Source organism: Polychytrium aggregatum (genome assembly GCF_025602895.1).
Source record: "Polychytrium aggregatum strain JEL109 chromosome Unknown BJ171scaffold_43, whole genome shotgun sequence".
Classification (NCBI taxonomy): Eukaryota; Fungi; Chytridiomycota; class Chytridiomycetes; order Polychytriales; genus Polychytrium; species Polychytrium aggregatum.
The window spans coordinates 258,396-281,003 of NW_026516245.1; the positions used below are offsets into that span (position 1 = coordinate 258,396).

Genomic DNA, 22,608 nt, shown 5'->3' on the forward strand with positions numbered 1-22,608 from the left:
TGCACATCTCTCAGGACGATGCTGCTCCCGATGGACCCGCTCCGTTGCAGCATGAGTACTCCAAGCCCTCCATCTTCCTCGTCTCGCCCGAAGGCACCCCCCTCGGCAGCCCCGTCCAGTCCGAAGACGAGCGCAAGTCGTCCGAGTTGCTTGCATCGCCAGCCCTCCAGCCCTCCGCCAGCAGCAGCCGCTTCGACAAGAACGCCCTGCATCCCGCAAAGCATTGGTGGGCAACCAACGTCCTGCGCTCCCAAAACTCGACCGAGGACTACCGCCCTTCGCCACCGTCCTCGCCGCTCCTGGGTCCGTCCAAATCCGCGGGCGATCTGGTTGGCCTCAAGAAGACAAACTCTGCATCCGATATCCAAGGCGGCATCACCCGCAAATGGTCCTTTGACATGCTCAAGCGCCGCAATTCCGGCGACCTGAAGCTGGCCAAGCTGCCGCGAGGCTCCGTCGCTCGCGCGTATCCGCGGGCCCTCTTTGGCGCCCCGCAAGCCGTTACCGACTGGGAACACTCGCAGGTCGACTGGCTGTACGTATCGCCTGTCTGCCCGGTCTGGTCACGTCCACGCTCATGTGGTAGTGTCGGTGTATCTGTGCATTACTGGCGAATGCTGCCGATGCTGTAATTGCATTGGTAGAGATGCTCCGGAATGCCTCCTGCCAAAACCAAGTGGTGCATTCCCACTCGCATCGCCCATGGTGCTATCGTCTCTCCAATCTTGGGGTCCAATTGGAATCGGGATTCAATTCCATGGATCGGCCCCGCCAAGAGCACATATGTGCCCAGCAGCACCCCTCCAGCAATACCACTTCAGCAACACCTCTTCAGAGCACCACTTCAGCAACGCCTCTTCAGAGCACCACTTCAGAGCATCTCGTCATGATCACTAACCCCGCACTTGTCCTCTCCCGCCACAGCGACCACAATCGCTTCGAAAAGGGCGAGCTCATTGGGTCGGGTAAGTTCTCGCAAGTCTTTGCCTCCATCGATACCGAGAACCGCGACCGTCCCATCGTCGTCAAGGTGTTCAAGACCGGCAAGGATCTCAAAGTCAAGCGCGAGATCTTCATCCTGCGCTACCTCGAGAACGGCCCCAACATCATCGAGTACTACGGCTGCTTCCAGCTCCCGACCCCCGAGAAGGAAGCCTGCCTGGTCTTTGGCACAGTCAAAGAGACGCCCTGGCGAGAGCTGATGGACGCCATCAACTACCAAGACATTCAGCACTACATGTACCAAGTCCTGAAGGCCCTGGACTATGCCCACTCCAAGGGCGTCATGCATCGAGGTGAGCCGGCCAAGGCAGCTGCCCCTACCTGTGCTGCCTGTGTCGGCCTGTGTCGGCCTTGCTGAGCCCCGCCGCCTGAAGCTCACTATGCCTTCTGTGCTGCTGGTGCTCGGTTCCGACAGACATCAAGCCCCAGAACTTCATCGCCGACCACGGGTCCCGAGTCATCAAGGTCATTGACTGGGGCCTCTCTGACTTTTACATCCCCGGCCGTGACTACAACGTCTACGTTGCCTCGCGCTTCTTCAAGGCTCCCGAGCTGCTGCTGCACTTCAAGCGATACGATCACGCAATCGACATGTGGGCCTTTGGCTGCACGCTGGCCGCCATCATCTTCAAAAAGAACTTTTTGTTCATGGGTGACGACGACCTGGACCAGCTCTCGGTCATCACCGAGCAGCTGGGCACGCAGGAGCTCGTCAACTACGTCAACAAGTACGACATGTCCTTTGGCGGTCGCATGGAGATCTCGGGCTTTGTCTTTGGCGGGGCAACCAACTACCGACGCAACTGGGACTACCACGTTAACGACTCGAACCGCGACTGGGCCACCCTCGAGGCCCTCGATCTGATCGACCGGCTTCTTCGCTACGACCACCACGACCGCCTCACGGCCCAGGAGGCCATGTACCACCCCTTCTTCAAGGACTATACCGACCCCGATGCTCCCAAAGACACGGAGTGCGAGCAGGTCTCGTCGGACCCGAACGAAACCCCATGTGCCGATGAGATGCCAGCCCTCCAGATCTAGAGAGAGCCTCGAGTCCTCGAGTCGGCCGGAGGGATGTTCCGCCGTGGCTGTTCCATACATCATCGACTCCTCCAACCCTCCAATCCTCCAACCGATCCATGTCCCATGGTCCATTGTCAGCCAGATGGCCAAGTGACTGACCGACCAAATGCCCTCAATCCACTCCTCCCGCCCTTGATTTCTGTCCATGCCGGCTGTCTTCCTGCGACTATTTCCTCCCCTTAAATGTCTCCTCCAGCGTCGCTTAGAAGCGACTGCCTGAGCCCCCACATCAGTGGGTTGCTGCGTCTGTGGATGGTCGCTCTCAGCAATCAATAGATCATCCTCTTTTATTTGAATCACATTCAAGCCAAGTAAAGTCCGACTGGGACTGGGGCTGGCACCGGACTCAGACCACTCCGTCTTGCTTGAGGACGCCAATCAGATCCTTGAGGTAGTTCTGCCATTCGCAGTCGCATGTGTCGGCGGATTTCGTTTGTCGAGAAGGACGAGGGTTAGCTCACGATCCATCAACCGACCCGCACAAACGCTTTCGTCGCGACAGTGGCGGCTGCGCCAACCAGCCCATCAGAGTCTGCCGCCCCAGTGCTGGCTCACCTCTGCAAAGCTCGAAAAGTAAAATTCGTGCTCGCTGTTGTGCTCGCTGACAAAGTTGTGGGCCAGCTCGTGGCAGGTCACCATGAACCAGTAGTAGTACACTTCGTCTGGATGGCGCTGAGCCTTTGAGTCGCCCCGGCGCACGAGTGGATAGTGCAGGCCGAGGTAGAACCGGAAGTTGAAGAACAGGGTTCGGCGGCGGTTGAAGGCGACGGTGTTGCCCTGCGGATCCCAGTAGATCGTCACCGACCGAGGATTCATCTTGAAGACTTGGCCGAGCCGGAGCAGCAGATCCGCAAACTGGTCGAGGGCGCCGTGCGACTGGGCAAGCATCGCCAGTCCTTGGTCCTGCTGCGCCTTGTCGACATAGACGGCAATGTTGCGGATGTTGCTCACCCGGATCAGCTCGCCGTCGGAGAGGATCCGGCAATGGTTCGCCGCCTGTGCGCTTGCTACCGCCGGCGGGTCGTTCGGAATCGTCGCCCGGAATTCAGATTCAGACTCGGGCTGTGACTGCAGCGACCCGATCGACCGCTCCAGATGGCCCTTCAGGTTGGAAGTGAACGTTGGGTTGATTTCGGCAACCGCATGCTGATGCCCTGGCTGAGATTGCCCCTGGAAGCCCGGGGGCGGCTGCGCAACGGTGCCGGTTGTCCCGGGAGGAGCTTCCTCGGACTCGTATCCTCCGGTCGATGCAGTCGCGGGCTTCTTTGCCGATTGAGGTCCCACCGGCCCTCTGCCACCCCACAGTTGATCGGCCAGACCGCGCCATCGCCCATAGACCTCCTCATTCATGATGTTGCTGAGGGTCTGGTCGATGAAGCCGCTCGGTCCGCTCGGCTTGCTGTTACTGTGGCTGGCGGAGGCCTCGTGCCTGGTCTTGCTGTCGCGATCCTCGACCTCATCCTGCTCTTGCAGAGTCGAGCCTATAGTCTGGTCCGAGAGCGACTTTGTTGATGATTGGCTGCTCTTTGGAGGCCGCTTCGGATAGTCATGGTCCATCATATGGTTACTGACGGTCTCGACTTGGTCGCGGGTGTGCTTGGCCAGTTCTTGGCGCAAATATTCGAGATCGGCGTCCGGGAAGATGGCCGAAAGCTGGCTAAGCATCGTGCCCATTGATGCGTCGGTGGGACCGTTGGTCGGGGGAGAGGAGTTGGTTGAGTGAGGAGGTGGCGCGGGCTTGGGCCCGGTAGATGCGCTTGCCTCGCGGGCGGGCGACATGGACGCTTGCTGGGCGGCTTTCTGCTCGACAGGTTTGGGTGGGGGTGCAGGGACGGCCTGCTTCAGCTTGCTGGCGGTGAGATTGAGGATGCGGTCGACGGGGAATCCCTTGCGCTTGAGGTTGACCAGAGAGGTGGACAGCAGGGTCGACAGCAAGAGCGAGTCGTTCAGCCGGCACTGACGGAACAGCACCTTGCCCAGGGAGCTGCAACGGAGAGTGTCACCGAGGCCGCAACCTCGACGCATCAGCAAGTGTATCCGAGATCGTCGCGGGGTGATATCGCAGCAGTCCAAGGCCGCCGTATTATCGGCAGCACCACCCACCAGCGTTGTCACCAGCTGTGCAGCTGCTCTCCCTGCGACCTACCTTGCAACATCAAAGTAGTCGTACTCTCCGGCAATGAAGAGGTACGGCGTGCTCCACAGGCGATCCAGCAGCAGGCACGCTGTTGTTTTCTGGATCCGGGTTTCCTTGTTGAACGTCCGGGTGATCTCGATCTCAGAGACTTCCATCACCTGCAGCTGTTTTAGCACCTTCTCGGCGCCCTCGACAACGTCCTTGCTGGATCGGGTCTGCTGCCCGTCGTACATCAGAAGCGGTGCGCGCTCGTGAATGAGAGACTGCAGCGCCTCGGTCTTGGCGGTCTTGCGGGACTGGCCAACGGGTCGGGTTGCCTCGGTGACCTGTTTCGAGAGCCACTTTGCGCCAAGGTCGAGATACATATCCTCCAGAATCGCCTCCATCGGGGCACTGCGACAGCAGGTAGTTTGCGCATGCGTTTGTACATGTGGATGTCCATGGATTGAGTTGCGTTTGTGCATGAGTCGTTAGATGCGATGGCTGCGATTCGAGTGCGGCAACACCCTGTCCGTTTCGCTCAAGAACCATGCTGCTGTGCAAGGAGCGGCTTATGGTGACATGAAGGGTCTGGAAATCGGAGCGAGACAGGACAGAAACAAGAACCGAGACAGAACAGAAACCTACGACAGAGGGTTGAAGATCTGGCCGAGAACCGTATCGTCGATCAGGTAGACATCCCCGGCCCGAGTCAGTTTGTATCTCAGCTTGTCGCTGCTGCCATACTCGCCGGTCTCATCTGTTGCCTGTCCGTCATTGACGACGCCAATCAGGAAGGCGCTGCTCTTCATATCTCGGACGAGGGTGCGATTCTGCTTCAGAGTTGGGTAGTGCGCCGCCAGTTGCCGAAGCATGGCTAGGTAGTCTTCGAACCCTGTTTTCTCGAGGAACTTCTCGGGCGAGCGTGCGAGTTGCTGGGCTAGTTCGAGCGGTGTTGGCTGATCCTTGACACCACAGGCTCGCAGGAACGCATTCGACTGGGTGCCGAAATCTAGGTGCCGCCAGAGAGACAAAACATGAGGTCGCATGTACAGCAGTCAGCGCCCAGAAAAGCGATTTGCGACTGAAGGCTGTGAGAGTGGCAGACTGGGCCGTTCGTTCCAGTCCACGGAGCCCAGTCCTGCGCCACTCTGACTGCCAGTCACACGATAAACTTACCAACAAACACAAACAGATCCCGGTACTGGCTCTGGTCGCTGCCAAAGTAGACGCTCGAGGGCTCAAAGTAGCTGTACGGCACCGAGGATTTGCTCTCGTGTACCGGAATGAACTTGGATGTCCGGAGCACTCGCCAGTGGTCGTTCAGGAATTCTGCGCACAAGAGCCAGGGTGAAAACAAGCTTCACGCCCCACCCCGATAGGGGCTGGCCTGCACCGACTGGCACTGCAGTTGAAGTGATCACGGCAGCTGAAATGATCACGGCAGCCCAAACTCTCACAGAGAGCATCTCCCGTCAGATATCCGTCACCTACCAGATTGGCGACTAGAGAGATACGCAAACACCTCTCGGGCCCTGTCCAGGGGCGGCGGATGGCTCACCAACCGACTCACGAGAGTTTGGCTCGAAGGGTTGGGCTGAACACCAAACTTGGCCGCGTGCTCTCGCAGGTCTGACGACAGGATGGCAAAGCCCATGACGGCACACTCCGGCTCGGCAAAGCAGTTGGCAGGCGTAAACAGCTTGGTGGGGTCGGTGCTCGGGAGGAACGGAGTCGTGATCGACCCAGCCCGGTAGAGATCTTTGTAGTGCGCCTTGTAGTGATCTAGAAAATAGACCAGCAGCGCCTGTCGCTTCGGAACATCCGAGGCCGCACACAAGCTGATCAGCTCCGGCAGCTGGATGTAGGTCCGCAGTCCAAGGAGCGCCAGGAACTTGGCTTGAAAGGTGTGAAAGCATGTGGTGAGACTTTGGTGCTCCGTTGCCTGAATGTCCGCGGCGGCGGCGTCCGAGACACATCCCGGACACCAAACGCACCCACATCATCCAGCAAGCGCAACGACCTACCCTCGTCGGTCGAGGCTTTCCACTTTCCCTTCCAATCGATGAGTTTGAGCCCAAAGCCTCTCAGGGTGTCATTGGGCGCATGCAGTTCCGAGGCCTTGTATCTCTCGGAGGAACTCGAGCCGTCGGACATCTCTGGAGGAAACAAAGGCGTCATGCGCAGCTGATACAACTCGCTCTCCTGCAGCTTGGTCTGCACACTCGCAAGATATTTGACCTGAGGTCGATGTTTGGTGAGGTGGGCGTGAGTGACAGCACGATAAAGAATGGCCGGATCGACGCCAGAGTCGCACGGTGTCAATGTATGCATATACAACATATGGCACCGCCGTCGCCAGCGGGAGTGCAAGTTGCATCGACCCATGGCCGGCCCAACGCTTGCAGACCGAGGCTCACCAGCTGAATATGGTCCCACTTGAGATCGTTCAGCCGATCAAAGACAATTTGCAGATCGACATGCTCTCGGACGCCAATGACCTTCAAAAACGTGTCGCTGACCGACTTTGGGCTCGCCAAGTTCACTGTTGGAATGTCCTCGAAGAGCGTGACCGTCTTGAAGTAGCTCTCGGTGGGCAGGCGCAGGCCAGCATTGGTGGGGACGCATTTCTTTTGGGCCAGAAGAGAAATCAACTCGGTGCGAGACAGTACCGTGAGGTTGCCAAACGCACGACTAAACACCGCCAACACCTTCTCGACGAAGTGGACATCCTCCTGGAACAAAGGGTCCGCGGTGATAAACTTGGCCCATTCGACAACGCTCAGTTCGGTCCAGCCCCTGTGGGCGAGCGCATCGGCATCAAAATGCAGGAGGATCAATACACCATATCGTGCAGGAGGCAATTGCACATCCAGCAGTGTCGAGGATACCTCCATAGAGGTATAAATGCCCACCACATCCTGTGGAAACAGAGGCAGCGATATGCCCTTTGCTCGGATAGCAAAGCCACTCACCGTGTCACAGCTTCGAGTTCGCTCTTGGTGAAGCTCTTGCTGATTTCGATCGGCAGGGCCGTCAAGGGAAACTTCATGTCCGGCGGAATCACCTTGACATTGACAAAGCTTTGGATCTGCGACAGCCGAATCTCCCTCGAGGCAGCGTTTGCGGTCCCATGATCGTCAGGGGCTATAAATCGAGTTTGCTGGAGCAGCCGGTCGACTTCATACATCTCCACGGCATTTTGGAGGCGGAATCCCAGCCACCAGCGAAGAAGCGCGGCAACCTCGCTCATCTCCAGGACACGCTTCGAAACCTCGACAAAGACATCATCCAACGACAGGGCACGAATGGTACCATCCTTCTTGAGCTGGCGGAACAATTCGCTGCAGCTCTGGACGATGGCTTGCGGGACCACAGGAGTCTGCTTGATGAAGGCCTCCATGCTGGCATCGGGCAGGCGTGCCAGAGCCACAGACTGGACGCCCTGAGACGTCATGATCGAGAGCGGCTTGTTGGCCATCTTGAAGAAAAAGGATTTGCCGATGGTCCCGACTAGAGCAGCAGGTGTTGAGGCTCGGAACGTAAAGGACGACATGGCGTGCGAGCTGCGGTTCCAAAGCCATTCTCGGGACTCGGCAGTCAGACCGTCCGGGCCCAACTCCGAATGCATCTTGTGGATGGCATCCATTTCGTCGTCGTAGATCAATCGGGCAAGCAACCCGCACATGGTCAGGATCTCCTGGTTCCAAATGTTCAGGGTGCGATCGACAAAGTCGATACTCTCGCGCTCCACAGTCGGAATCAGGTGGGCGCCCATGTGAATCGAGCAGCCAGTCGTTTGGTGGGTTGGAAATCTAGCGTTGAGCACAGCGACAGCCGCGTCGCTCAGTCAGCAATGGCAGTGCACTAGAAGCGCACCAGCACCACATGGCAAACAAGCACATGCACCGTGCTGCACCGCGGGCGCTTACCCGATGAATACGCGGCCCTGCTGAGATGGCGATGGCACCAGTTCCTCGAACATCGAGCTCTGGCCTCGGACGCCGGATGAGCTCACGAATTCGTCGTAGCTCGCGTACAGGACATGCACCTTGGTGGTCGATGGCGGCGGCTTCTTGGTAGTGCGCTCCATCTCTTTGGCAAGCTGTACAGGCAGCTTGACGCCAAAGACAGCTGTCGACGTGCGCATGAACAGATCATATCGAACCTCTGTTCCGCGGCAGGACCGAGACTTGTCAAAGTCGGTGTAAGCCACGACGTTCAGCTGCACCGGTCGGATGGAGACATCCTGGAGAGTAAAGATTTGGTTGGGCGACTTGAGGTTGTAGACACTGCTCGAGAACGCAAACGGCCGCGGAGGAGCTGCATGCTTCCGGAAGCTGAGCACAAGATCGGCGTCGATGTGGACCGAGACGCTCCCGAGGTTTTCCGTGAATGCCAGCGAGTTTGCTATGAACCGCCCAAGGTCGCCGAGATTGGGGACGTCGATGGGCTCGCGCAGATTGAGCAGGAACGTTGTCAGCGCCGAGACCGACTCTGCCGGCACCTTGCCTTTCTTGGTGAACAGCTGGTCGCCTAGAGGAAGAAACGGGGGTGGGTAGACGATACGGAGGGCCCGAAAAGGGTGAGACGGAGCATGCTTGAGGATGCGGTGGCATGTTGGAGGAGGGTGCAGTGATATAGGACAGGACAGACAGAAGAGACGCCATGCAGCGCTCGAAGCGGTGGGCCAGACAGGCCGAAAGCCACCGACCTTTCCAGAAGAATGCCATGCATTCGTCGCCCGAGGAGATGCTGCGAGCCACAATCGCAAGCAGAGCCAGCGTTAGAGCCATTTGCGCCACCATACTGCCGGCATCTCCATCTGTAGCAGCCTGAAGATCCATCCTTGACTTACAAAGGCTCCTCGCAAATCGAAAACAGGCTGTAAAAGCCCACGCCAAAGAAGCCAATCTTCTGCTCGTCTGGGTTGCCCTCGGCAATCTTCTTGAGGCGATTCCAGTCTGCATCGGAAAATGGCCGCCCGTTGTTCTTGTACTCGATGGTTTCGACCTCGACCAGCAGCGACGGATCCTGCTGCCTTCCGCCGGCGAGACTGCCGCCCCAAGCCGTGGCCGCAAACAGCGACGAGAATATGGATTTCGGCTTGCTCTCTGGGACGACCTCGGTCGTTCGGGTCCGAAAGTGGATTTCTGCCTCGGTCGCACCTGCAGATGCACAGCACCGTGCGTTCAGATGCCGATGCCAAGGACTTGCCGACGGCTGCGGTGCCGGGGCCGCAGGCACTGGCAAGCAGAGGAGCCAGCGACACTGTACTCACCGGCATCGTTGGAGTTTTGGAGGAGCTCTCTGAAGATGGTAAACTCTGCCGAGTATCTGGCGAGAATCTGGTGGCATGCCACGGCAAGTAGCTCTGCTTAGCAGCGGATGCGAGCAGCCCCGTCGCTGCTTGCGTGTGGGGTCGACCGAGGTTGTCTGCTGTTGTGCCAGGTTCAAACAAGCAGGTTCCCTGAGCCGAATTGCAGACTGTCACCCACCTTATCGATGAGATGCCGCTGGTTGACTTCGACCCGCTCCTCGGCCGACGTGTCGCTGATGAGAAGGTTCTTGAGCTGCTGGATGTCTTGGCTTGCCATTGCGTCCTGTTGCTGCCTCTGCGCCGATGGGAGCGGAGAGAAAGCAGAGACGTCCGGCCTTGTCCTGGCCCAGCAGTGTTCTGCTGGATCGTCACGTGGGCGGCGTGGACCAGCCAGGGAGTCGCTGTCGTTTGCAGAATCCGCCGGCCCGAGGCCAAGCATCTATCGGTCAAGCCGAAGCATCTGTTGATCAAGCCCAGGCGTCCGTCGGTCAAGCTCAAGCATCCGTCGATCGCAGCACTGTCAGCCGGCTGTGGCCATTAGCAGACCCATCAGACAATCCACGCACTCCGCCTGTATCTGTCGGCCCATTCTCCCTCGGCCAAGCCCCAGGCACAAATTCTATCTGTCCCCGCACACATGTCGCCAACCAACGCTGTAGTCGTCAAATGGGCCGTCAAGGTCGCCAACTGGAGCCCGTCTACTGAGGTTTGTGTCTGTGGGCTCTGCCCGACCCGGCTCTGGCCCCGCATGAATTGACAACGCCGATCCCGCAAGGCATGTGTCTCCGGATAGCCTGTTCTTGCTTCGTCTCATGTGCCATGCCCCTCCTCGCCGAACAGGAATTCAAGGCTGCTCTCTCCGAAATCCAGACCGACGAGCATGAAAAAGTGCTCAAGTTTATGCTCCCGGTCGACCGGAAGCGGGCTCTGGTTGGACGACTGCTTGCCAAGCGACTGATCCTGCATTTCTTCCCAGACCAGCGATGGGACCAAGTCCGTCTGTCGAGAACAGAGTACCAGAAGCCGTTTTGGGTATGTCGGCGCAAGCGGTCCGGAACGACTCGCCCCCAAGTGTCCTTGCCAGCTGAACTATGCGGCAGTTCGCAGCTGCCTCCGCTCCTGAATACTTACCACCAGCTGCTACCCAGGCACCCGGGCTGCAGATGAGCCCAGCTTTCCACTTCAACTACTCGCACCACGGCGACTGGGTTGTCATTTCAGGGCACCTGGGCGGCCCTATCGGCGTCGATGTGACCAACACAATATGCCCCAGCAACACCACCGTCGAGGCCTATCTGGGCGACTTTAAGAGCTTTTTCAGCACCCGCGAGTGGCAAAAGATTCGGGCAGGCAATCCATCCGAAGCCACGCTGATGCATCGCTTCGCTTGCCACTGGTGTCTGAAGGAAAGCTACACAAAGGCCCTTGGGGTTGGACTGGGCTTGGACTTTTGGAAGGTCGAGTTCCTGTATGATGGCCTGCTGTCGCTGGATGAGGTACGAGTCGGCAGGACTGCACACTTTGCCGTGGAGGACAACAGCAGCGGTGTGCATGCAACAGACTCGCCGAGCCAGCCTTCTGACGAATCATTCCGCCCCTCCCCCAACCGATTGCACATCGCCATTGCACATCGCTATTGCGACGGCGCTGCTTGCAACCGCAGCCGCTTCAAAGCCGCATCAGCGTCTATGTCAACGGTGCTCTCCAGCCTGGGTGGATCTTTGAGCTGGGCTCTGTTGATGCGACGCATCCTGTCTGCGTTGCATACAGCGGCAGCGAGGGAGTCGATGCAGCCTCTCGGTCGCCGAGTCCGTTCGTCGTCAAGGATATCTGCGATCTTTTGTCTTGAGACCAATAGATTGACTTTCTGTCGCCGCCCGCCCCCGTCCCCCGTGCGGCATGCGATCCCGAGATATCCGTTCCCTCATGCTCCGTCGCCGTCCACATCCGCTCGCCACCGTCCTCCCGCTCTCCGTTCGTCGCTGCTGTCTCCCATCCCCTGCTCCATCTTCGGTTCGGTTCAGTCCCAGGCCGTCGTGGATGACAGCTTTGCTCCTTGTGGCCGTTGTCAAGGGCCTCGCTGCCCTCTCGCCCGTGTCTCGGCGCGCTCTCGCCGGCGTCTCGCCAGCCTGCTGCGCTCGTCCGCTCATTTGCCTGCTTTCAGGCACTTGCGTGCACTTCCGCCCACATTCGCCAGGTCAGACCCACACCAACGCCCTGGCCTCGTCCGCATTTGTCGATGATCGCAATGGCCTCCTTCCAAGACAACGAGCATGTGCTGTGCTTTCACGGTCCTCTCATCTACGACGCAAAGGTGCGCCTGCCCGCCACACGAAGCCAAGGGCGACTGCGCTCCACAAAGACCACAGCGGCCCTATGAGCCGCCGTTCGCTCTTGGATTTGATCGTTGCCCACCATGCTGGTGATCACTGCTCCTGGAGGAGCCATCGATCGGCGACAGATGCAGCGCTCGTCGCCGTGCCTTTGACCCTGCCGCATTCCGGCCCGTCTGACCACTTCTCCAACCCAATGCCTATTTCCATGGGGACAGATCCTCAAGTCTGAAATCCGGGATGGGTCCGAAGGAAGCAGCCCTTTCTATCTGGTGCATTACAAAGGATGGAAACAAACGTAAGCTGTCCCAAATCGAGCCCGGCTGTCCAGAGCACTCCAGCTCATGCAGTGTCGTCTGGCGATTACAAGATATCAGAGGAGACATGCCATGAGCAGATTCTCAGGGGCACGTCCATAATCCTGGATTTCAAAGCATCATGGAGCAGTCCCGCCTCCCAAGTCAGTCGTGTGTGCTGCTGCGACGTTATATACTTATTTATTATTTTTGACTGCGACAAGCTGGGATGAATGGGTTCCCGAGTCTCGCATCCTCAAGAACACTGACGAAAATCGCCAGCGTGCCGATGACCTGAAGAGGACATCCGAGAAGAAGGCCTCCACCAACAAAAAGGCGGGGACGATTGAGAAGAAAGCCACGCACGATAACGGAACGGATCGCGGGAAGAAACGAGTCCGAGACTCGCTGTTTGACAAGGTCGGCATCGGGGTCGCGGATCCCCCTTCCTCCAGTGGATGAGCGAGCAGCAACATCAACGGCCCCTCAGAGACAAGCCCTTTCGCGGTGGATTAGCTGTTGCGGTTGCTCACTCCTGCTGCTGCTCGGCGGTGTCATTCTGCACATACAGGAAGAAGACTTTCTCAGGCGACTGGAAATCAAGATTCCCATCCCAGACAAACTCAAAGTCCAACTCGTGGATGACTGGGAATACGTCACAAAATCACAAATGGTGTGTTGCCGGCCTGAAGCCGATATCTACTCAACCGGGCTCCGTCGGTCGTTCGTGTGGCATGGCTTGGCGCGTTTAGATGCATTAACGCTCACCTCGTCACCTCTGTGGACCCAGCTTGTGTCGCTGCCTCGGTCGCAGAATGTCGTCGATGTCCTCAACATGTACCGAGACGAATACCGCAAGACACATGAAGGGTAACAGAACCACCGGACATGAACTCGCCATCATCCCTGGACCAGCTATTCATACCGTTCTCGTTTATGTTCCTCTCCCTCCAGCCGGATGGTTGAGATCAACGACGAAGTCATCGAGGGTCTCAAGATCTACTTTGACAAGGCCCTCGGCAACATCCTCCTGTATCGCTTTGAGCGACAGCAGTACGTTGATCTCAAGAAAAAGTACAGCGACAAGCCCATGTCGGAGCTCTATGGACCCGAGCACCTGCTGCGTCTGTTTGGTGAGTGCCGAAGCCCGCCGCTGGGCTGCCGCAGCAGTATCGAAGTGGCCCGATGCGCTGGCACTCTGTTTGATGATCAGTGCGCTCAGTCTGATTATCAGCACGCTCACGCATGCCTGCGCTCATTCGCTGTGTTGCCGCACCAGTTCAATTGCCTCAGTTGATTGCACACACCAACATGGACCAAGACGCTGTAAACTTGCTGCGAGACCAGCTTGTCGATATCCTGGCGTGAGTTTCCGTCCCATATGCTTTCGGTGGTTGGTTGGCTAGCGGTGTTGGTCTGGCAGCCCCAACAACACACGACTTGTTGTCTTGACGCTGGTCATCCCTCCACGCTCAGGTGGATGAACAAAATGCACGGCACTCTCTTTGCCCCTGCCTACACGCAAGCAACTCCTGGGTATCTGATGACCCAAAAAACCAACTGAGCCCCGACAGATCGAGCGCATTCAGCGGACGAATATTCATGGAATGGTGGTACCCGTTGATTGCTGTTTCGTTTTCCCAATACACCTTCTCTCCGCAGTGACTCTCCGGCTCAGCCCCGACGCTTGCGAGCCCGCTTTCACTGTCCAATCCAACGAAGGGCCGTGAAAGCAAGTATATTCAGCCACCGAGCAAACTCATCTCGCCCGATGGCCGTCTACACAAACCTGGTGGCGATTGGGCTTTGCATTCAAACTGCCGCCCGATCGAATGCATCTGTGCCACACTCAGGCCTAGTTGGCGTCAGTGTTGAGGATCTCTTGAATGATCTGGAACATCTCCGAGGGCTCTGTCCACCAACGCAGCTCGGCGCTGATCTGGGCCCTGTTTTGCTCGTTCTCGAGGCACTTTGCGAGAGTGCGGCCGGTTCGGGCCAGAGCAACATCGCGCCTGCGAGAAGCATGGGCTCAGCAATTCCAATTCGGCAATCGACCCTCTGGACGTTCAGGAATCATCCAGGAATCATCCAGGAATCATCCAGGTGTCGTCGTAGAAACCAACAGAGAAGCCATAGACACAACCGTTCCAGAAACAATCGCGCCATCACACTATATCACCGCAATCAGCATGGAAACCAGCGCTGCCAACGTCAAGAGATCCGACTTACGGTCCGAGCTTGGTCATTGGGCAAAAGTCGTTGCGGCCATCTCCGGTGAACACCAGGCGATCGTATTGAACCCCACAGCGCTGGATGAAGCCCAGGAACTCTTTGCCTGGCCGAACCAAGAGCGAGGACGAGGCGAGAGATGGTTGGAATTGTGCGGTCGGCGGTGGCAGGCAAGCATCAAGCGGAATCACCCCAGGCGCCTGGTGCCGACTCCTTCAGGGGGCCATCCTTACCTTTGCAGAGGTTGGGCGAGCATCGAGAGCAGCCGTGAGGCGGCTCGGTCGTATGCCGCTTGACAATGAGCTGCCCCTGCTCTCCCCAGCTGGCTGGATTGGTGATGATCTCCGAAACATAGTCCCGCAGACCCTTGGCCTGCCCACCACCGCAGAAAACTTTGTTACCATCGAGCTACCGCATGTGCACAGGCTGGAGGCCAAGCCCCGTACCTTCAGCACTTCGTCGATGTAGAAGGTGTTGGCGTCCGAAAGGATGACAATGTCGGCGTTGTTGCTCTTGGCGAACTCAAACATCTGCCGAACGGCGTCGTCCTGGTGATGGGTGCATTCTGTGAGCCAATTCCGTCCCTCAAAGATCCAGGGCCGCACAAGGACATGAACAGTGATGTCGCTCATAGTGGATCTGCTGACAGCAACGATCTCAAGCCAGCGGCGATTCTCGGTATCTGGCGAGCCAACAAAGCGCGATTCACCAAAGCAGCGGGACATACAAACGGAATTGTCTTCAAAGCCTCCAGGATCTGAGACGGACCAATGCCTCGCGCATGCAAGTCCAACAGCGAGGTTGCCTGTTATCCCGTCCCCGCGGAGAGCGCAAGCTGGTATTAGAGGACGGCGCTCTCAACGACGGGCATGCGACGGAGCACCGCCCAGACTCTCGCTGAAATCAAGCATTCGACACTGACCACCGAATCGGTAAACTGCATCCCGGCATCGTACAGGCTCTGAAACTGATGATCCACGCGGTGCAATGGGTTAAAGCGAGGATTGGGAGGATTCGGATTAGATGAAATCCCGTGCGGACCCAAACGATGCCGGTTGATTCCCAAGGCAGACAAGATTGGTTTGCGTCGACGGGCAAGCCGCACGGATGGCATCATCCAGATCCTCTGTTTGATGAATCCGACACGGACAGCCAAATTCGATCAAGGTGTCTTCCCTCGCTCGTCGATCACAGGGCCCGAAACGGCAGAGGCAAAGCGACGCATGCTGTCTGCTCAAGCGAGTCCATATCCGACGCAATCGGCGTGTATCGTGATCGAGGGTGCAGTCTGCTGCGGGGAGGAGAGTGGTTCAGGCGCAAACGAGGCAAAGGCATCTCGGCTCAGACGCTCACCTTCTGGTGTGTCTCTGGGACGAGGGCAAGGATGCGGTGGTCGCTATCCTGCTCGACCAGGGTGCTTTGGTGCAGCGAATGGGCAAGCGAGCGAGGGATGTGCGGCGGTAAGCTCGGGCGACACCGCCAACGCTGGTCGGCAGGGATCACCATCGGCACTCACAGGTCAAAGTCGAATCCCAGCAGGGTCTTTCCGCGAATCATGGAGGTGACGTCGAGAAGAGGGGGGTCTTGGATACGTTGTCGAATGCAGTGTCGAGAGCTGCCTGGCCCGGGAGCCGCCTTCTTTATATCGGGGGGCTTGGCCACACAGCCTTCGAGCGACCCTCTCGACTCTCAACACCTCTCATTCCGATCGGCCAACCGAGACACCCTCCTGCCTCGCCGATTCCCACGACGCTTCTGCATAGGCAGCCACTCGCCGGAAACACTCTGCTGCTTCGTGTTTGTCGGACAGAACTCCTTTGGCAGGCCAGCCAGCACGCCGAGGCTGAAGTCATCCGCCCTGCCGCCTTCTGCCTTCTGCCTTCTGCCTTCTGCACGAGACAACAATCTCGTTCCCACGCGCCGGCTTTGCAGCAAGCACCATCCGCTGCTGTCCTCGACGGTCACTCCGGCAGCCCTCCCCGGCAGACAGCAGACGGCAGACAGCACGCCATAGCTGAAATCGATGAGCTCTTCCGCAAACATTGCCGATGTCGAGGCTGCTCCTGGCGAGGTGCCCCAGTTCGGGAGCACCACGGGGCTCGATAGGCTGGGTTCGTTGCCGCGCTCCGCTCGGTCGGGCTATATCGCCGACCTTGGCGAGGACGACAACCCGAGCAGCTCTGGAAACGAGAGCGACGAAGACCAAGAAAACAGCGAGGAGATCATCGAAGGGAGCTCTCTCGAGGTCATGGTGTTTGAGACGCTCTTTGCCATGGTCCACAAGAACGACACCATCTGGCCAACGATCGAAATCGTGTTCCTGGTCTTCGAGGACATGCAGTTTCTGTCCTACGTACTGCAGGACAACTTTGGCATCAACTACACGTCCACCTTTGTGCTCAAGCTTGTCAAGACGATCCGCATCACTCCCGACACCTGGTTCCTCTACATCGTATATCTTTCCGTGGCGTTGCTGCTGGTCTGGGGCATGTTGGCCAATCTGCTCTACACGGGCCGAAGCCTGCGCGACTCGACAGGCGCCGTTTGGCCATTGCGAACGCTCCGACTGTTTGCTGGCACAATGACTACCATCCTCTACATCCCGATCGTCGAGATTCTGACCTTTGGCCTAGCTTGTGACTCGACCACGGCCGGCACTCCCCTGGCTCTGCTGCCGTCGTCATCCAATCCGCCCTCGTGTCTCTCAGGCGGCCAGGCAACGATCGCAGCCTTCTCTGTCTTGAGCTTGATCATGTTTGTTCCGCTCACGCATCTGTTCAGTCTGGTGTATCTGGATGCGGACCCGTCAAGCCACCATCCGACTGCTCGGGCACACGGACGGGTCGAGTGTTTCTACCTCGCCGTGCGGACTTTTGTGGTCGTTACCGGCTCTATACTCTATGTTTATGTCGGCTTCCGGATCTACAGTGTCTTCATTGCCTTCCTTTTAGCCTGGATATCGTTCTTGCGGATTCAGGTAGGGCAGGGGGGTACTCAGCTTGCCGGACACGCATCCAACGGCTTTGACACTCACCATCCGTATCTCCACCTGCTGGATCCAGCCCTTCTACAACAGCATCTTCACAGACATTCGCTGCGGTGCCCTCTTTGCCGGTGTGCTCACATCCTTGCTGGAGTTGCTGGTCTACCAAAGCGCCATTCCAGCATTCGGCTTCGACAGTCCGTACTTTTTGACCGCACTGGTAAGCAGCTCAATCGCGATATCTATTGGCAAACAAATCATTCATTGTATTGCTTGGGTGATGGCGGCAGCAATGGAGCGATAGCTGGCTCTGCAACATGAGCTTGATGGGTGGCTCCGTGGTGCTTTCTTTGGGCGTACCGCGCTCTAAACCTCCGCGCTAACCTGTCTATTGTTCTCGACAAGCTCGTCCTGATACCGATTGGCTATGTCGTCGGCGCAGCTACCTCGTTTTTCTATCGCCGGTATCTGGTTCATTACTACGCTGTCCGCGAACAGCGGAGCTACGAACAGGAGGAAGAGGCATATGCCAACATGAGTAGTTCGGACAAGCAAGTGTCATATCAAGGCTCGCAGGATGTTTTTGGCTTGCCAAGCTTACACGGCCTTTTTGAGCGATCCGAGTCCGTGTACTGGCGCTGGACCGATGTAGAGCTCGTTGCACGAGAGTCAATCGCCGACATTCGCGACCAGAAAAGCATAATGTCGCCAGACGACTTTCTCAAGCTCTACCGGTCGTTTAGCTGCGAATTCCGTGACCGCCCCAATCGCGCAGAGCCGCACTACCATTTTGCCCTGTACGCACAGACCTTCTATGGGGACACGCCACTGGTGGCCAAGCACATCTCCAAAGCCTGGCACGTGAAGCCGGCGTCAGACATCCGCTTCTTTATTTTTTATCTCAAGAGAATTATCCAGCAGAAGCGTCAGAGTGCCGACCAAACGGGCAACTCGAGCATGCAGGTGGTAAACATGTTCGAATTCAACAAGTACACACGCACGGCCACGCACCACCACCAGTCAGCAGCAGCCAATATCCTGGCAACGTGGAGATATGTCCTCGAGAACGAAACAGATCTACGACTCCTGCCAAACTATGCACAGAAGATCTCGCTCGATATCGAATATGCTTCCGAAGCCTATGAGATTCTGCTGGCAAAGTTCCCGCAGAACCAGAGTGCACTCATGTCGTATTCCAACTTTATCCGGGACATTGTCGGTGACAAGAAACGGGCAAAGATAATGCTGGAGCGAAAATCGAGCTCGATGCTCAGCATCGGGGGCGGGCGAGATATGGACGAGGGCTCCGTGTCAGGATCCAGCTCCACTCGTGAAGGGAGCGTCGCTTATTCCATGAGCTACCGTGGCTCAATAAGCTCTTCGGGGAAATCCTCGACACTGACACGCATCAATAACACTGCTCGACGGATGAAGCGACGACCAGCCGGCACCAAGGCGAGCGCAAAGGAGGTGCAAGAGGAGCTCATCAGCTCGTTCAATGATCGGCAACACATGGAGCTGACGCTGATGAAAAGGGGACTTTGGGTCATGAGCATTGGCTTGGTGCTCTTGATCGCTATCAACATCGGTCTCATCATGAGAACAGTGGGTATATACCAGACGTATATGCAGTGGGAAACCACCACCGCCATTGCGCAATACTTTATCAACCGAGTTTACCGGAACACTCTGCGTCTGTCAGTCTCGCTATCGCTCCAACCGCCCAACATGATGGAGGCTTCCGAATGGGCCGACTCGCTTGCCTATGACAGTGCCCAAGCCATCACAAATGTTCAAGAGCTCTACATGAGCTCCATAAGCTTCTACTCATCCGGCAACCCGTGGCTTGCAAACACCCTCGTCAATGGAGTTCAGACGCCAATATACGCCGCATTAATGAACCTCGCTTACGAAGGATCGCTGCTGGCTTACAGCATCAAGTCCAAAGGCGTTGGCCAGAATGTGTCCGCGCTGATCAACACCGACTTTTTGATGGTGCTCTCGACCGGGTCCTCGTTAGGGACTCTGTGCGATAATGTCATCAGCCAAGAGCGCGCCAACCGCCTGGCTGGGCTGCAGCTTCCAAGATTGTCGACAACCGTGGTGCTGGCTGTATCGATCGTTCTGGAGTATATACTGATCACGCAGACCATCATACCTGCACTGAGGCGTTTTCATGATCAGCAAGAGAGCATCACCAAGCTGTTTTCCAAAATACCCAAGGCCACTGTCAAGTACCTCGTCACCAAAATGCAGACAATCAACAATGATATTTTCATGGCCAATGGGGTCGACAAGCTCGAGATTCCGATGACCGAAACCCAAGGAGCGGAGCAAGCTGGTAGCTCGAATCCAAGAGAGCCAGAAGTCGAGGGGGAGAGGTCGCTGGCCGAAGCAAGGGTGCCGCCGCCTCGGCCGGAGACTGGGGAATCCAAGTACATTCGGAAGTCCTTCGGGTCAACGCGGTTCAGCAATCTCAAGGCCAATGAAAGTGACATGATTGAGGAGGACTCTGAAAGCGAGGATGTCCAGAGCAATGATCGATCCTTGCGCTCTCCACAAGGCACCGACATGAGAGCTCCGCTTTCCATCCCCCGAACAAGAAGGCCATCATGCAACATTGAAATATCGGTCCAGCCTTCCAAATCTGCGACCGATATCTCGGAGCCCAAAAGCCCGGATAAACCCATTCGGTCCGCCCTTCGCCGTGCCAATTCCGTGAGCCGGCCAGGGAATAGTTTGGGTGAAGCCAATCAAGGGAGGCTGACTGTAGGCTCGGCAGCCATCCATTCCTACTCGGCAACATCACTTCGGATCAGCGCGGAGCCCGTTGACCTTGAGGAGACGACTGAATCCGACCACGCACTGGCCCACGACGACAAGAACGCCAGTACTAATCAGCTTTCAAAAGTTGATTTGTCCTCAAAAGGGTCGAACAAGACGATCGGGTTTGCTATCACCGAACCAGCTCCGCAAACCTTGAAGCCCGAAAAGAGCCCGCTCTCGAACCTCGTAGCACAGGGCGCAACAACATTGGCCACGATGCCCTTGACGACTCCCCAGGGCGCTCTGCCAGGCCAAGGTGTATCAGGCGACAATGAAAACAGCGATGCAGGAACGAGTGCTACCGTCGAATCAACGGTCTCAAGCACGATGATCAATCATATGTTGCTCTTGATGCTATTTTTCGTTGTCAAGGAGCTCTTGCTGCTGAGCATCATGAACGGCGCCTTTGACCCGATGATCTTGAGCAAGTAAGGAGGGAATATGGATATGGCAAGCTCTTGCTGCTGGCTGTCCGAAAAATATGCACACCGGAGATTTCCCTCGCACTGGTGCGCTGTAGGCATGGTATCAGAGTGGCAAGGATAAGCTGTGCGATGTTTGTCAGCCGTACTGAACGCCCTCCTTGATGTCATCATAGCGTCGCCAAGATCTGGGGAATATGCGACCTCAACGGCGATCTGATTCGCCATCAGAGCATCATCGTCGAGTTCATGATTGCATCCATCCCGTGGATGGCTTCGATCGTCAGCGACCAAGAATCAGCTATCTCGGACATGTACTCGTTTGAGATGCTTGACACAACCCTCCCCGACCTCATGAGCTACTCCACAGACCTGTCCGACTTTCTATGGACCGACCAGACACCGTCTTCGTCCAGTGTGCCACTGATCTGGTACGCTGGATCGTGGGCCGATAGCGGCGTCACATGTGCATACCAAAACCCGGTCATATCGACAGGCACCGACCCATACTACTTCAACACAACTGCGCGTCCGATGCCGAACTCCACGGCCCTGATCTACGCCTTCGAAAACATCTATTTCGAGTCCGAGACGTTGCTCCATTCGGCTTGCAAGAGCATCTCGATTATTCTGCGGAATATCACGAACATCTGCAGCTTGTCGCTGAATCCGCTCGGCACCATTCCGCCAATCACATACAACCGCACGCTCCATGCCGGCTCAGGAATCACAGCCTCCGTCGTCACGAGTCTGGATCGGATGCTTCTGTCGCTGCTTCTTGCCCACGAAAGCTTTACCATGGCCAACTCCACCCTCGGTAGCTGGATGGGCCCGCAGTGGTCGCTCATTGATGTGCTCACGGAGCCGACGTCGCTCGTGGGACTGATCGCCTGGAAGGAATTCAACATCCAGACCTTCAACAGCATCATCACCGCCTTCACTATCGTGTTTTCCGTCATCTCGGCCTTGGGTGTCATCTGTATCGCTTCCGCATTGGTTGCTGGCACCCGAGCCTTCCACAGTCTACAGCGGCAGACCCTCCAAATCAGCGCCATGTTCATGATGATCCCGCCACATGCTCTCGATCACATTTCCGATCTCGAGCAGTCGGTCGACACTCGCATCAGTGGCCCAGTGAGTATCATTCTCTATTGGACCTGGTTCTTGAGTTGGCTGAAAGAGGCTCTGCTCGTCACAGCGCTGAGCCCACGCGAGCTCCGAGACCACGACCTGGAACAAGGCCAGACCTTTGAGCAGGTTTCGACCACGATCCAGCCAAAGACTGCCGCAAAGATCAACTCGGTGTCCAGGCAAGAGAAATCCAAGCGCGGGTTGTCGCATTTCGGACAATCTGCAAGCATTCAGGAAAAGAGCGAATCGCCCGAGACCGATCGGCCCCAAAAGAGCTGGCTCTCGAGATTCAAGGGCTGGCGTTAACTTGGTACTCAGTGTTTGTATTCATCGCAATGTCTGGCCCGATGGATAGTCGGTTGGCTTCCCCAATGGGCGAGCCTCCATTTACAGCGCTTGAAACGGGACACCCTGTCTTTCGACCGTCGCTGCTGTTTGTGAACTGGAATACATGCATCTGCCATTCACAATGACAATCCACCCCATGGAGGCAAGGCGAGACGGTTTTTGCACCCAAGGGACTCGTTCGCCCCGACTATCTTGATACTGTTCCAAAGGGTCGATGATCGCTGATAGGGATGAGCTGGATGTATTCAAGAGCGTGCTCCCAAACCCACTTCGACACCTCGACTGCCAATCAAAACTGGGAACAGGAAATGGCTTGGGCTTTCAAGTCAATCGTATTTCTGGGGAGGACCGATGGCCTGCGGCAAAACCAACCTGGAGCCAGAAGACAGCCAAGTAGATGCATGTGGTCCTGGCGAGTCACAAAGCTAAAATACAATGAGGCATGGGCCTGGGAGCCAGGTGCACTGACAGAGCCGAGTCATGGCCCGTGTCGGATCGGCAAGGGCAAGCATATGA

General features: G+C 57.0%; 6 protein-coding genes across 6 annotated transcripts; 4 read left to right on the forward strand and 2 right to left on the reverse strand.

Annotated features, from left to right (window-relative positions):
• Positions 1 to 398: 398 nt before the first annotated feature.
• BJ171DRAFT_428009 (kinase-like domain-containing protein) lies at positions 399 to 2,046 on the forward strand (the record flags this gene model as incomplete). The annotated part of the gene is made up of 3 exons (XM_053107837.1): positions 399 to 535; positions 925 to 1,295; positions 1,418 to 2,046. The coding sequence occupies 3 exons, from the start codon at positions 399 to 401 to the stop codon at positions 2,044 to 2,046; spliced, it is 1,137 nt and encodes a 378-aa protein (XP_052963152.1).
• Positions 2,047 to 2,357: 311 nt separating this feature from the next.
• BJ171DRAFT_519741 (uncharacterized protein) lies at positions 2,358 to 9,837 on the reverse strand. Its single transcript, XM_053112375.1, has 14 exons — positions 9,703 to 9,837; positions 9,486 to 9,552; positions 9,063 to 9,372; positions 8,919 to 8,959; positions 8,137 to 8,740; positions 7,180 to 8,019; positions 6,625 to 7,003; positions 6,232 to 6,445; positions 5,699 to 6,103; positions 5,384 to 5,536; positions 4,853 to 5,216; positions 4,235 to 4,618; positions 2,644 to 4,072; positions 2,358 to 2,485 (listed from the first exon to the last, which is right to left on the reverse strand). Exons 1-14 carry the CDS (start codon positions 9,799 to 9,801, stop codon positions 2,435 to 2,437), a joined length of 5,340 nt encoding a protein of 1,779 aa, XP_052963153.1. The 5' UTR covers positions 9,802 to 9,837; the 3' UTR covers positions 2,358 to 2,434.
• Positions 9,838 to 9,964: 127 nt separating this feature from the next.
• On the forward strand, positions 9,965 to 11,432 carry BJ171DRAFT_221667 (4'-phosphopantetheinyl transferase superfamily). Its single transcript, XM_053106492.1, has 4 exons — positions 9,965 to 10,230; positions 10,365 to 10,556; positions 10,673 to 11,020; positions 11,188 to 11,432. The coding sequence occupies exons 1-4, from the start codon at positions 10,162 to 10,164 to the stop codon at positions 11,371 to 11,373; spliced, it is 795 nt and encodes a 264-aa protein (XP_052963154.1). The 5' UTR covers positions 9,965 to 10,161; the 3' UTR covers positions 11,374 to 11,432.
• Positions 11,433 to 11,717: 285 nt separating this feature from the next.
• On the forward strand, positions 11,718 to 13,818 carry BJ171DRAFT_519743 (MRG-domain-containing protein). Its single transcript, XM_053112376.1, has 8 exons — positions 11,718 to 11,838; positions 12,076 to 12,155; positions 12,378 to 12,573; positions 12,725 to 12,826; positions 12,944 to 13,023; positions 13,108 to 13,286; positions 13,433 to 13,517; positions 13,630 to 13,818. Exons 1-8 carry the CDS (start codon positions 11,764 to 11,766, stop codon positions 13,715 to 13,717), a joined length of 885 nt encoding a protein of 294 aa, XP_052963155.1. The 5' UTR covers positions 11,718 to 11,763; the 3' UTR covers positions 13,718 to 13,818.
• Positions 13,819 to 13,820: 2 nt separating this feature from the next.
• On the reverse strand, positions 13,821 to 16,182 carry BJ171DRAFT_519749 (phosphatase phospho-type). The gene is made up of 8 exons (XM_053112377.1): positions 15,899 to 16,182; positions 15,736 to 15,799; positions 15,305 to 15,349; positions 15,110 to 15,187; positions 14,829 to 14,930; positions 14,616 to 14,754; positions 14,383 to 14,488; positions 13,821 to 14,165 (listed from the first exon to the last, which is right to left on the reverse strand). Exons 1-8 carry the CDS (start codon positions 15,937 to 15,939, stop codon positions 14,009 to 14,011), a joined length of 732 nt encoding a protein of 243 aa, XP_052963156.1. The 5' UTR covers positions 15,940 to 16,182; the 3' UTR covers positions 13,821 to 14,008.
• Positions 16,183 to 16,274: 92 nt separating this feature from the next.
• On the forward strand, positions 16,275 to 22,078 carry BJ171DRAFT_570720 (uncharacterized protein). The gene is made up of 4 exons (XM_053113652.1): positions 16,275 to 17,359; positions 17,445 to 17,585; positions 17,771 to 20,619; positions 20,790 to 22,078. The coding sequence occupies exons 1-4, from the start codon at positions 16,406 to 16,408 to the stop codon at positions 22,048 to 22,050; spliced, it is 5,205 nt and encodes a 1,734-aa protein (XP_052963157.1). The 5' UTR covers positions 16,275 to 16,405; the 3' UTR covers positions 22,051 to 22,078.
• The last annotated feature ends 530 nt before the right edge of the window (positions 22,079 to 22,608 follow it).

What these genes read in the sequence shown, in the direction of transcription:
- BJ171DRAFT_519741 (XM_053112375.1), bottom strand. Translation starts at nt 9,801, where the DNA reads ATGGCAAGCCAAGACATCCAGCAGCTCAAGAACCTTCTCATCAGCGAC. An exon ending in CAGGGCCGCGTATTCATCGG is followed by an intron (nt 8,020 to 8,136) that starts GTAAGCGCCCGC and finishes GCTCAACGCTAG; the next exon opens with ATTTCCAACCCACCAAACGA. An exon ending in GGATCTGTTTGTGTTTGTTG is followed by an intron (nt 5,217 to 5,383) that starts GTAAGTTTATCG and finishes GGCGGCACCTAG; the next exon opens with ATTTCGGCACCCAGTCGAAT.
- BJ171DRAFT_221667 (XM_053106492.1), top strand. Translation starts at nt 10,162, where the DNA reads ATGTCGCCAACCAACGCTGTAGTCGTCAAATGGGCCGTCAAGGTCGCC. An exon ending in AGTACCAGAAGCCGTTTTGG is followed by an intron (nt 10,557 to 10,672) that starts GTATGTCGGCGC and finishes GCTGCTACCCAG; the next exon opens with GCACCCGGGCTGCAGATGAG. An exon ending in GCCTGCTGTCGCTGGATGAG is followed by an intron (nt 11,021 to 11,187) that starts GTACGAGTCGGC and finishes TTGCAACCGCAG; the next exon opens with CCGCTTCAAAGCCGCATCAG.
- BJ171DRAFT_519743 (XM_053112376.1), top strand. Translation starts at nt 11,764, where the DNA reads ATGATCGCAATGGCCTCCTTCCAAGACAACGAGCATGTGCTGTGCTTT. An exon ending in TACAAAGGATGGAAACAAAC is followed by an intron (nt 12,156 to 12,377) that starts GTAAGCTGTCCC and finishes GACTGCGACAAG; the next exon opens with CTGGGATGAATGGGTTCCCG. An exon ending in CAGCTTGTCGATATCCTGGC is followed by an intron (nt 13,518 to 13,629) that starts GTGAGTTTCCGT and finishes CTCCACGCTCAG; the next exon opens with GTGGATGAACAAAATGCACG.
- BJ171DRAFT_519749 (XM_053112377.1), bottom strand. Translation starts at nt 15,939, where the DNA reads ATGATTCGCGGAAAGACCCTGCTGGGATTCGACTTTGACCT. An exon ending in CTGGGATTCGACTTTGACCT is followed by an intron (nt 15,800 to 15,898) that starts GTGAGTGCCGAT and finishes GCTGCACCAAAG; the next exon opens with CACCCTGGTCGAGCAGGATA. An exon ending in ACATCGACGAAGTGCTGAAG is followed by an intron (nt 14,755 to 14,828) that starts GTACGGGGCTTG and finishes GGTGGTGGGCAG; the next exon opens with GCCAAGGGTCTGCGGGACTA.
- BJ171DRAFT_570720 (XM_053113652.1), top strand. Translation starts at nt 16,406, where the DNA reads ATGAGCTCTTCCGCAAACATTGCCGATGTCGAGGCTGCTCCTGGCGAG. An exon ending in TATCGTTCTTGCGGATTCAG is followed by an intron (nt 17,360 to 17,444) that starts GTAGGGCAGGGG and finishes TGCTGGATCCAG; the next exon opens with CCCTTCTACAACAGCATCTT. An exon ending in CGTACTTTTTGACCGCACTG is followed by an intron (nt 17,586 to 17,770) that starts GTAAGCAGCTCA and finishes GTTCTCGACAAG; the next exon opens with CTCGTCCTGATACCGATTGG.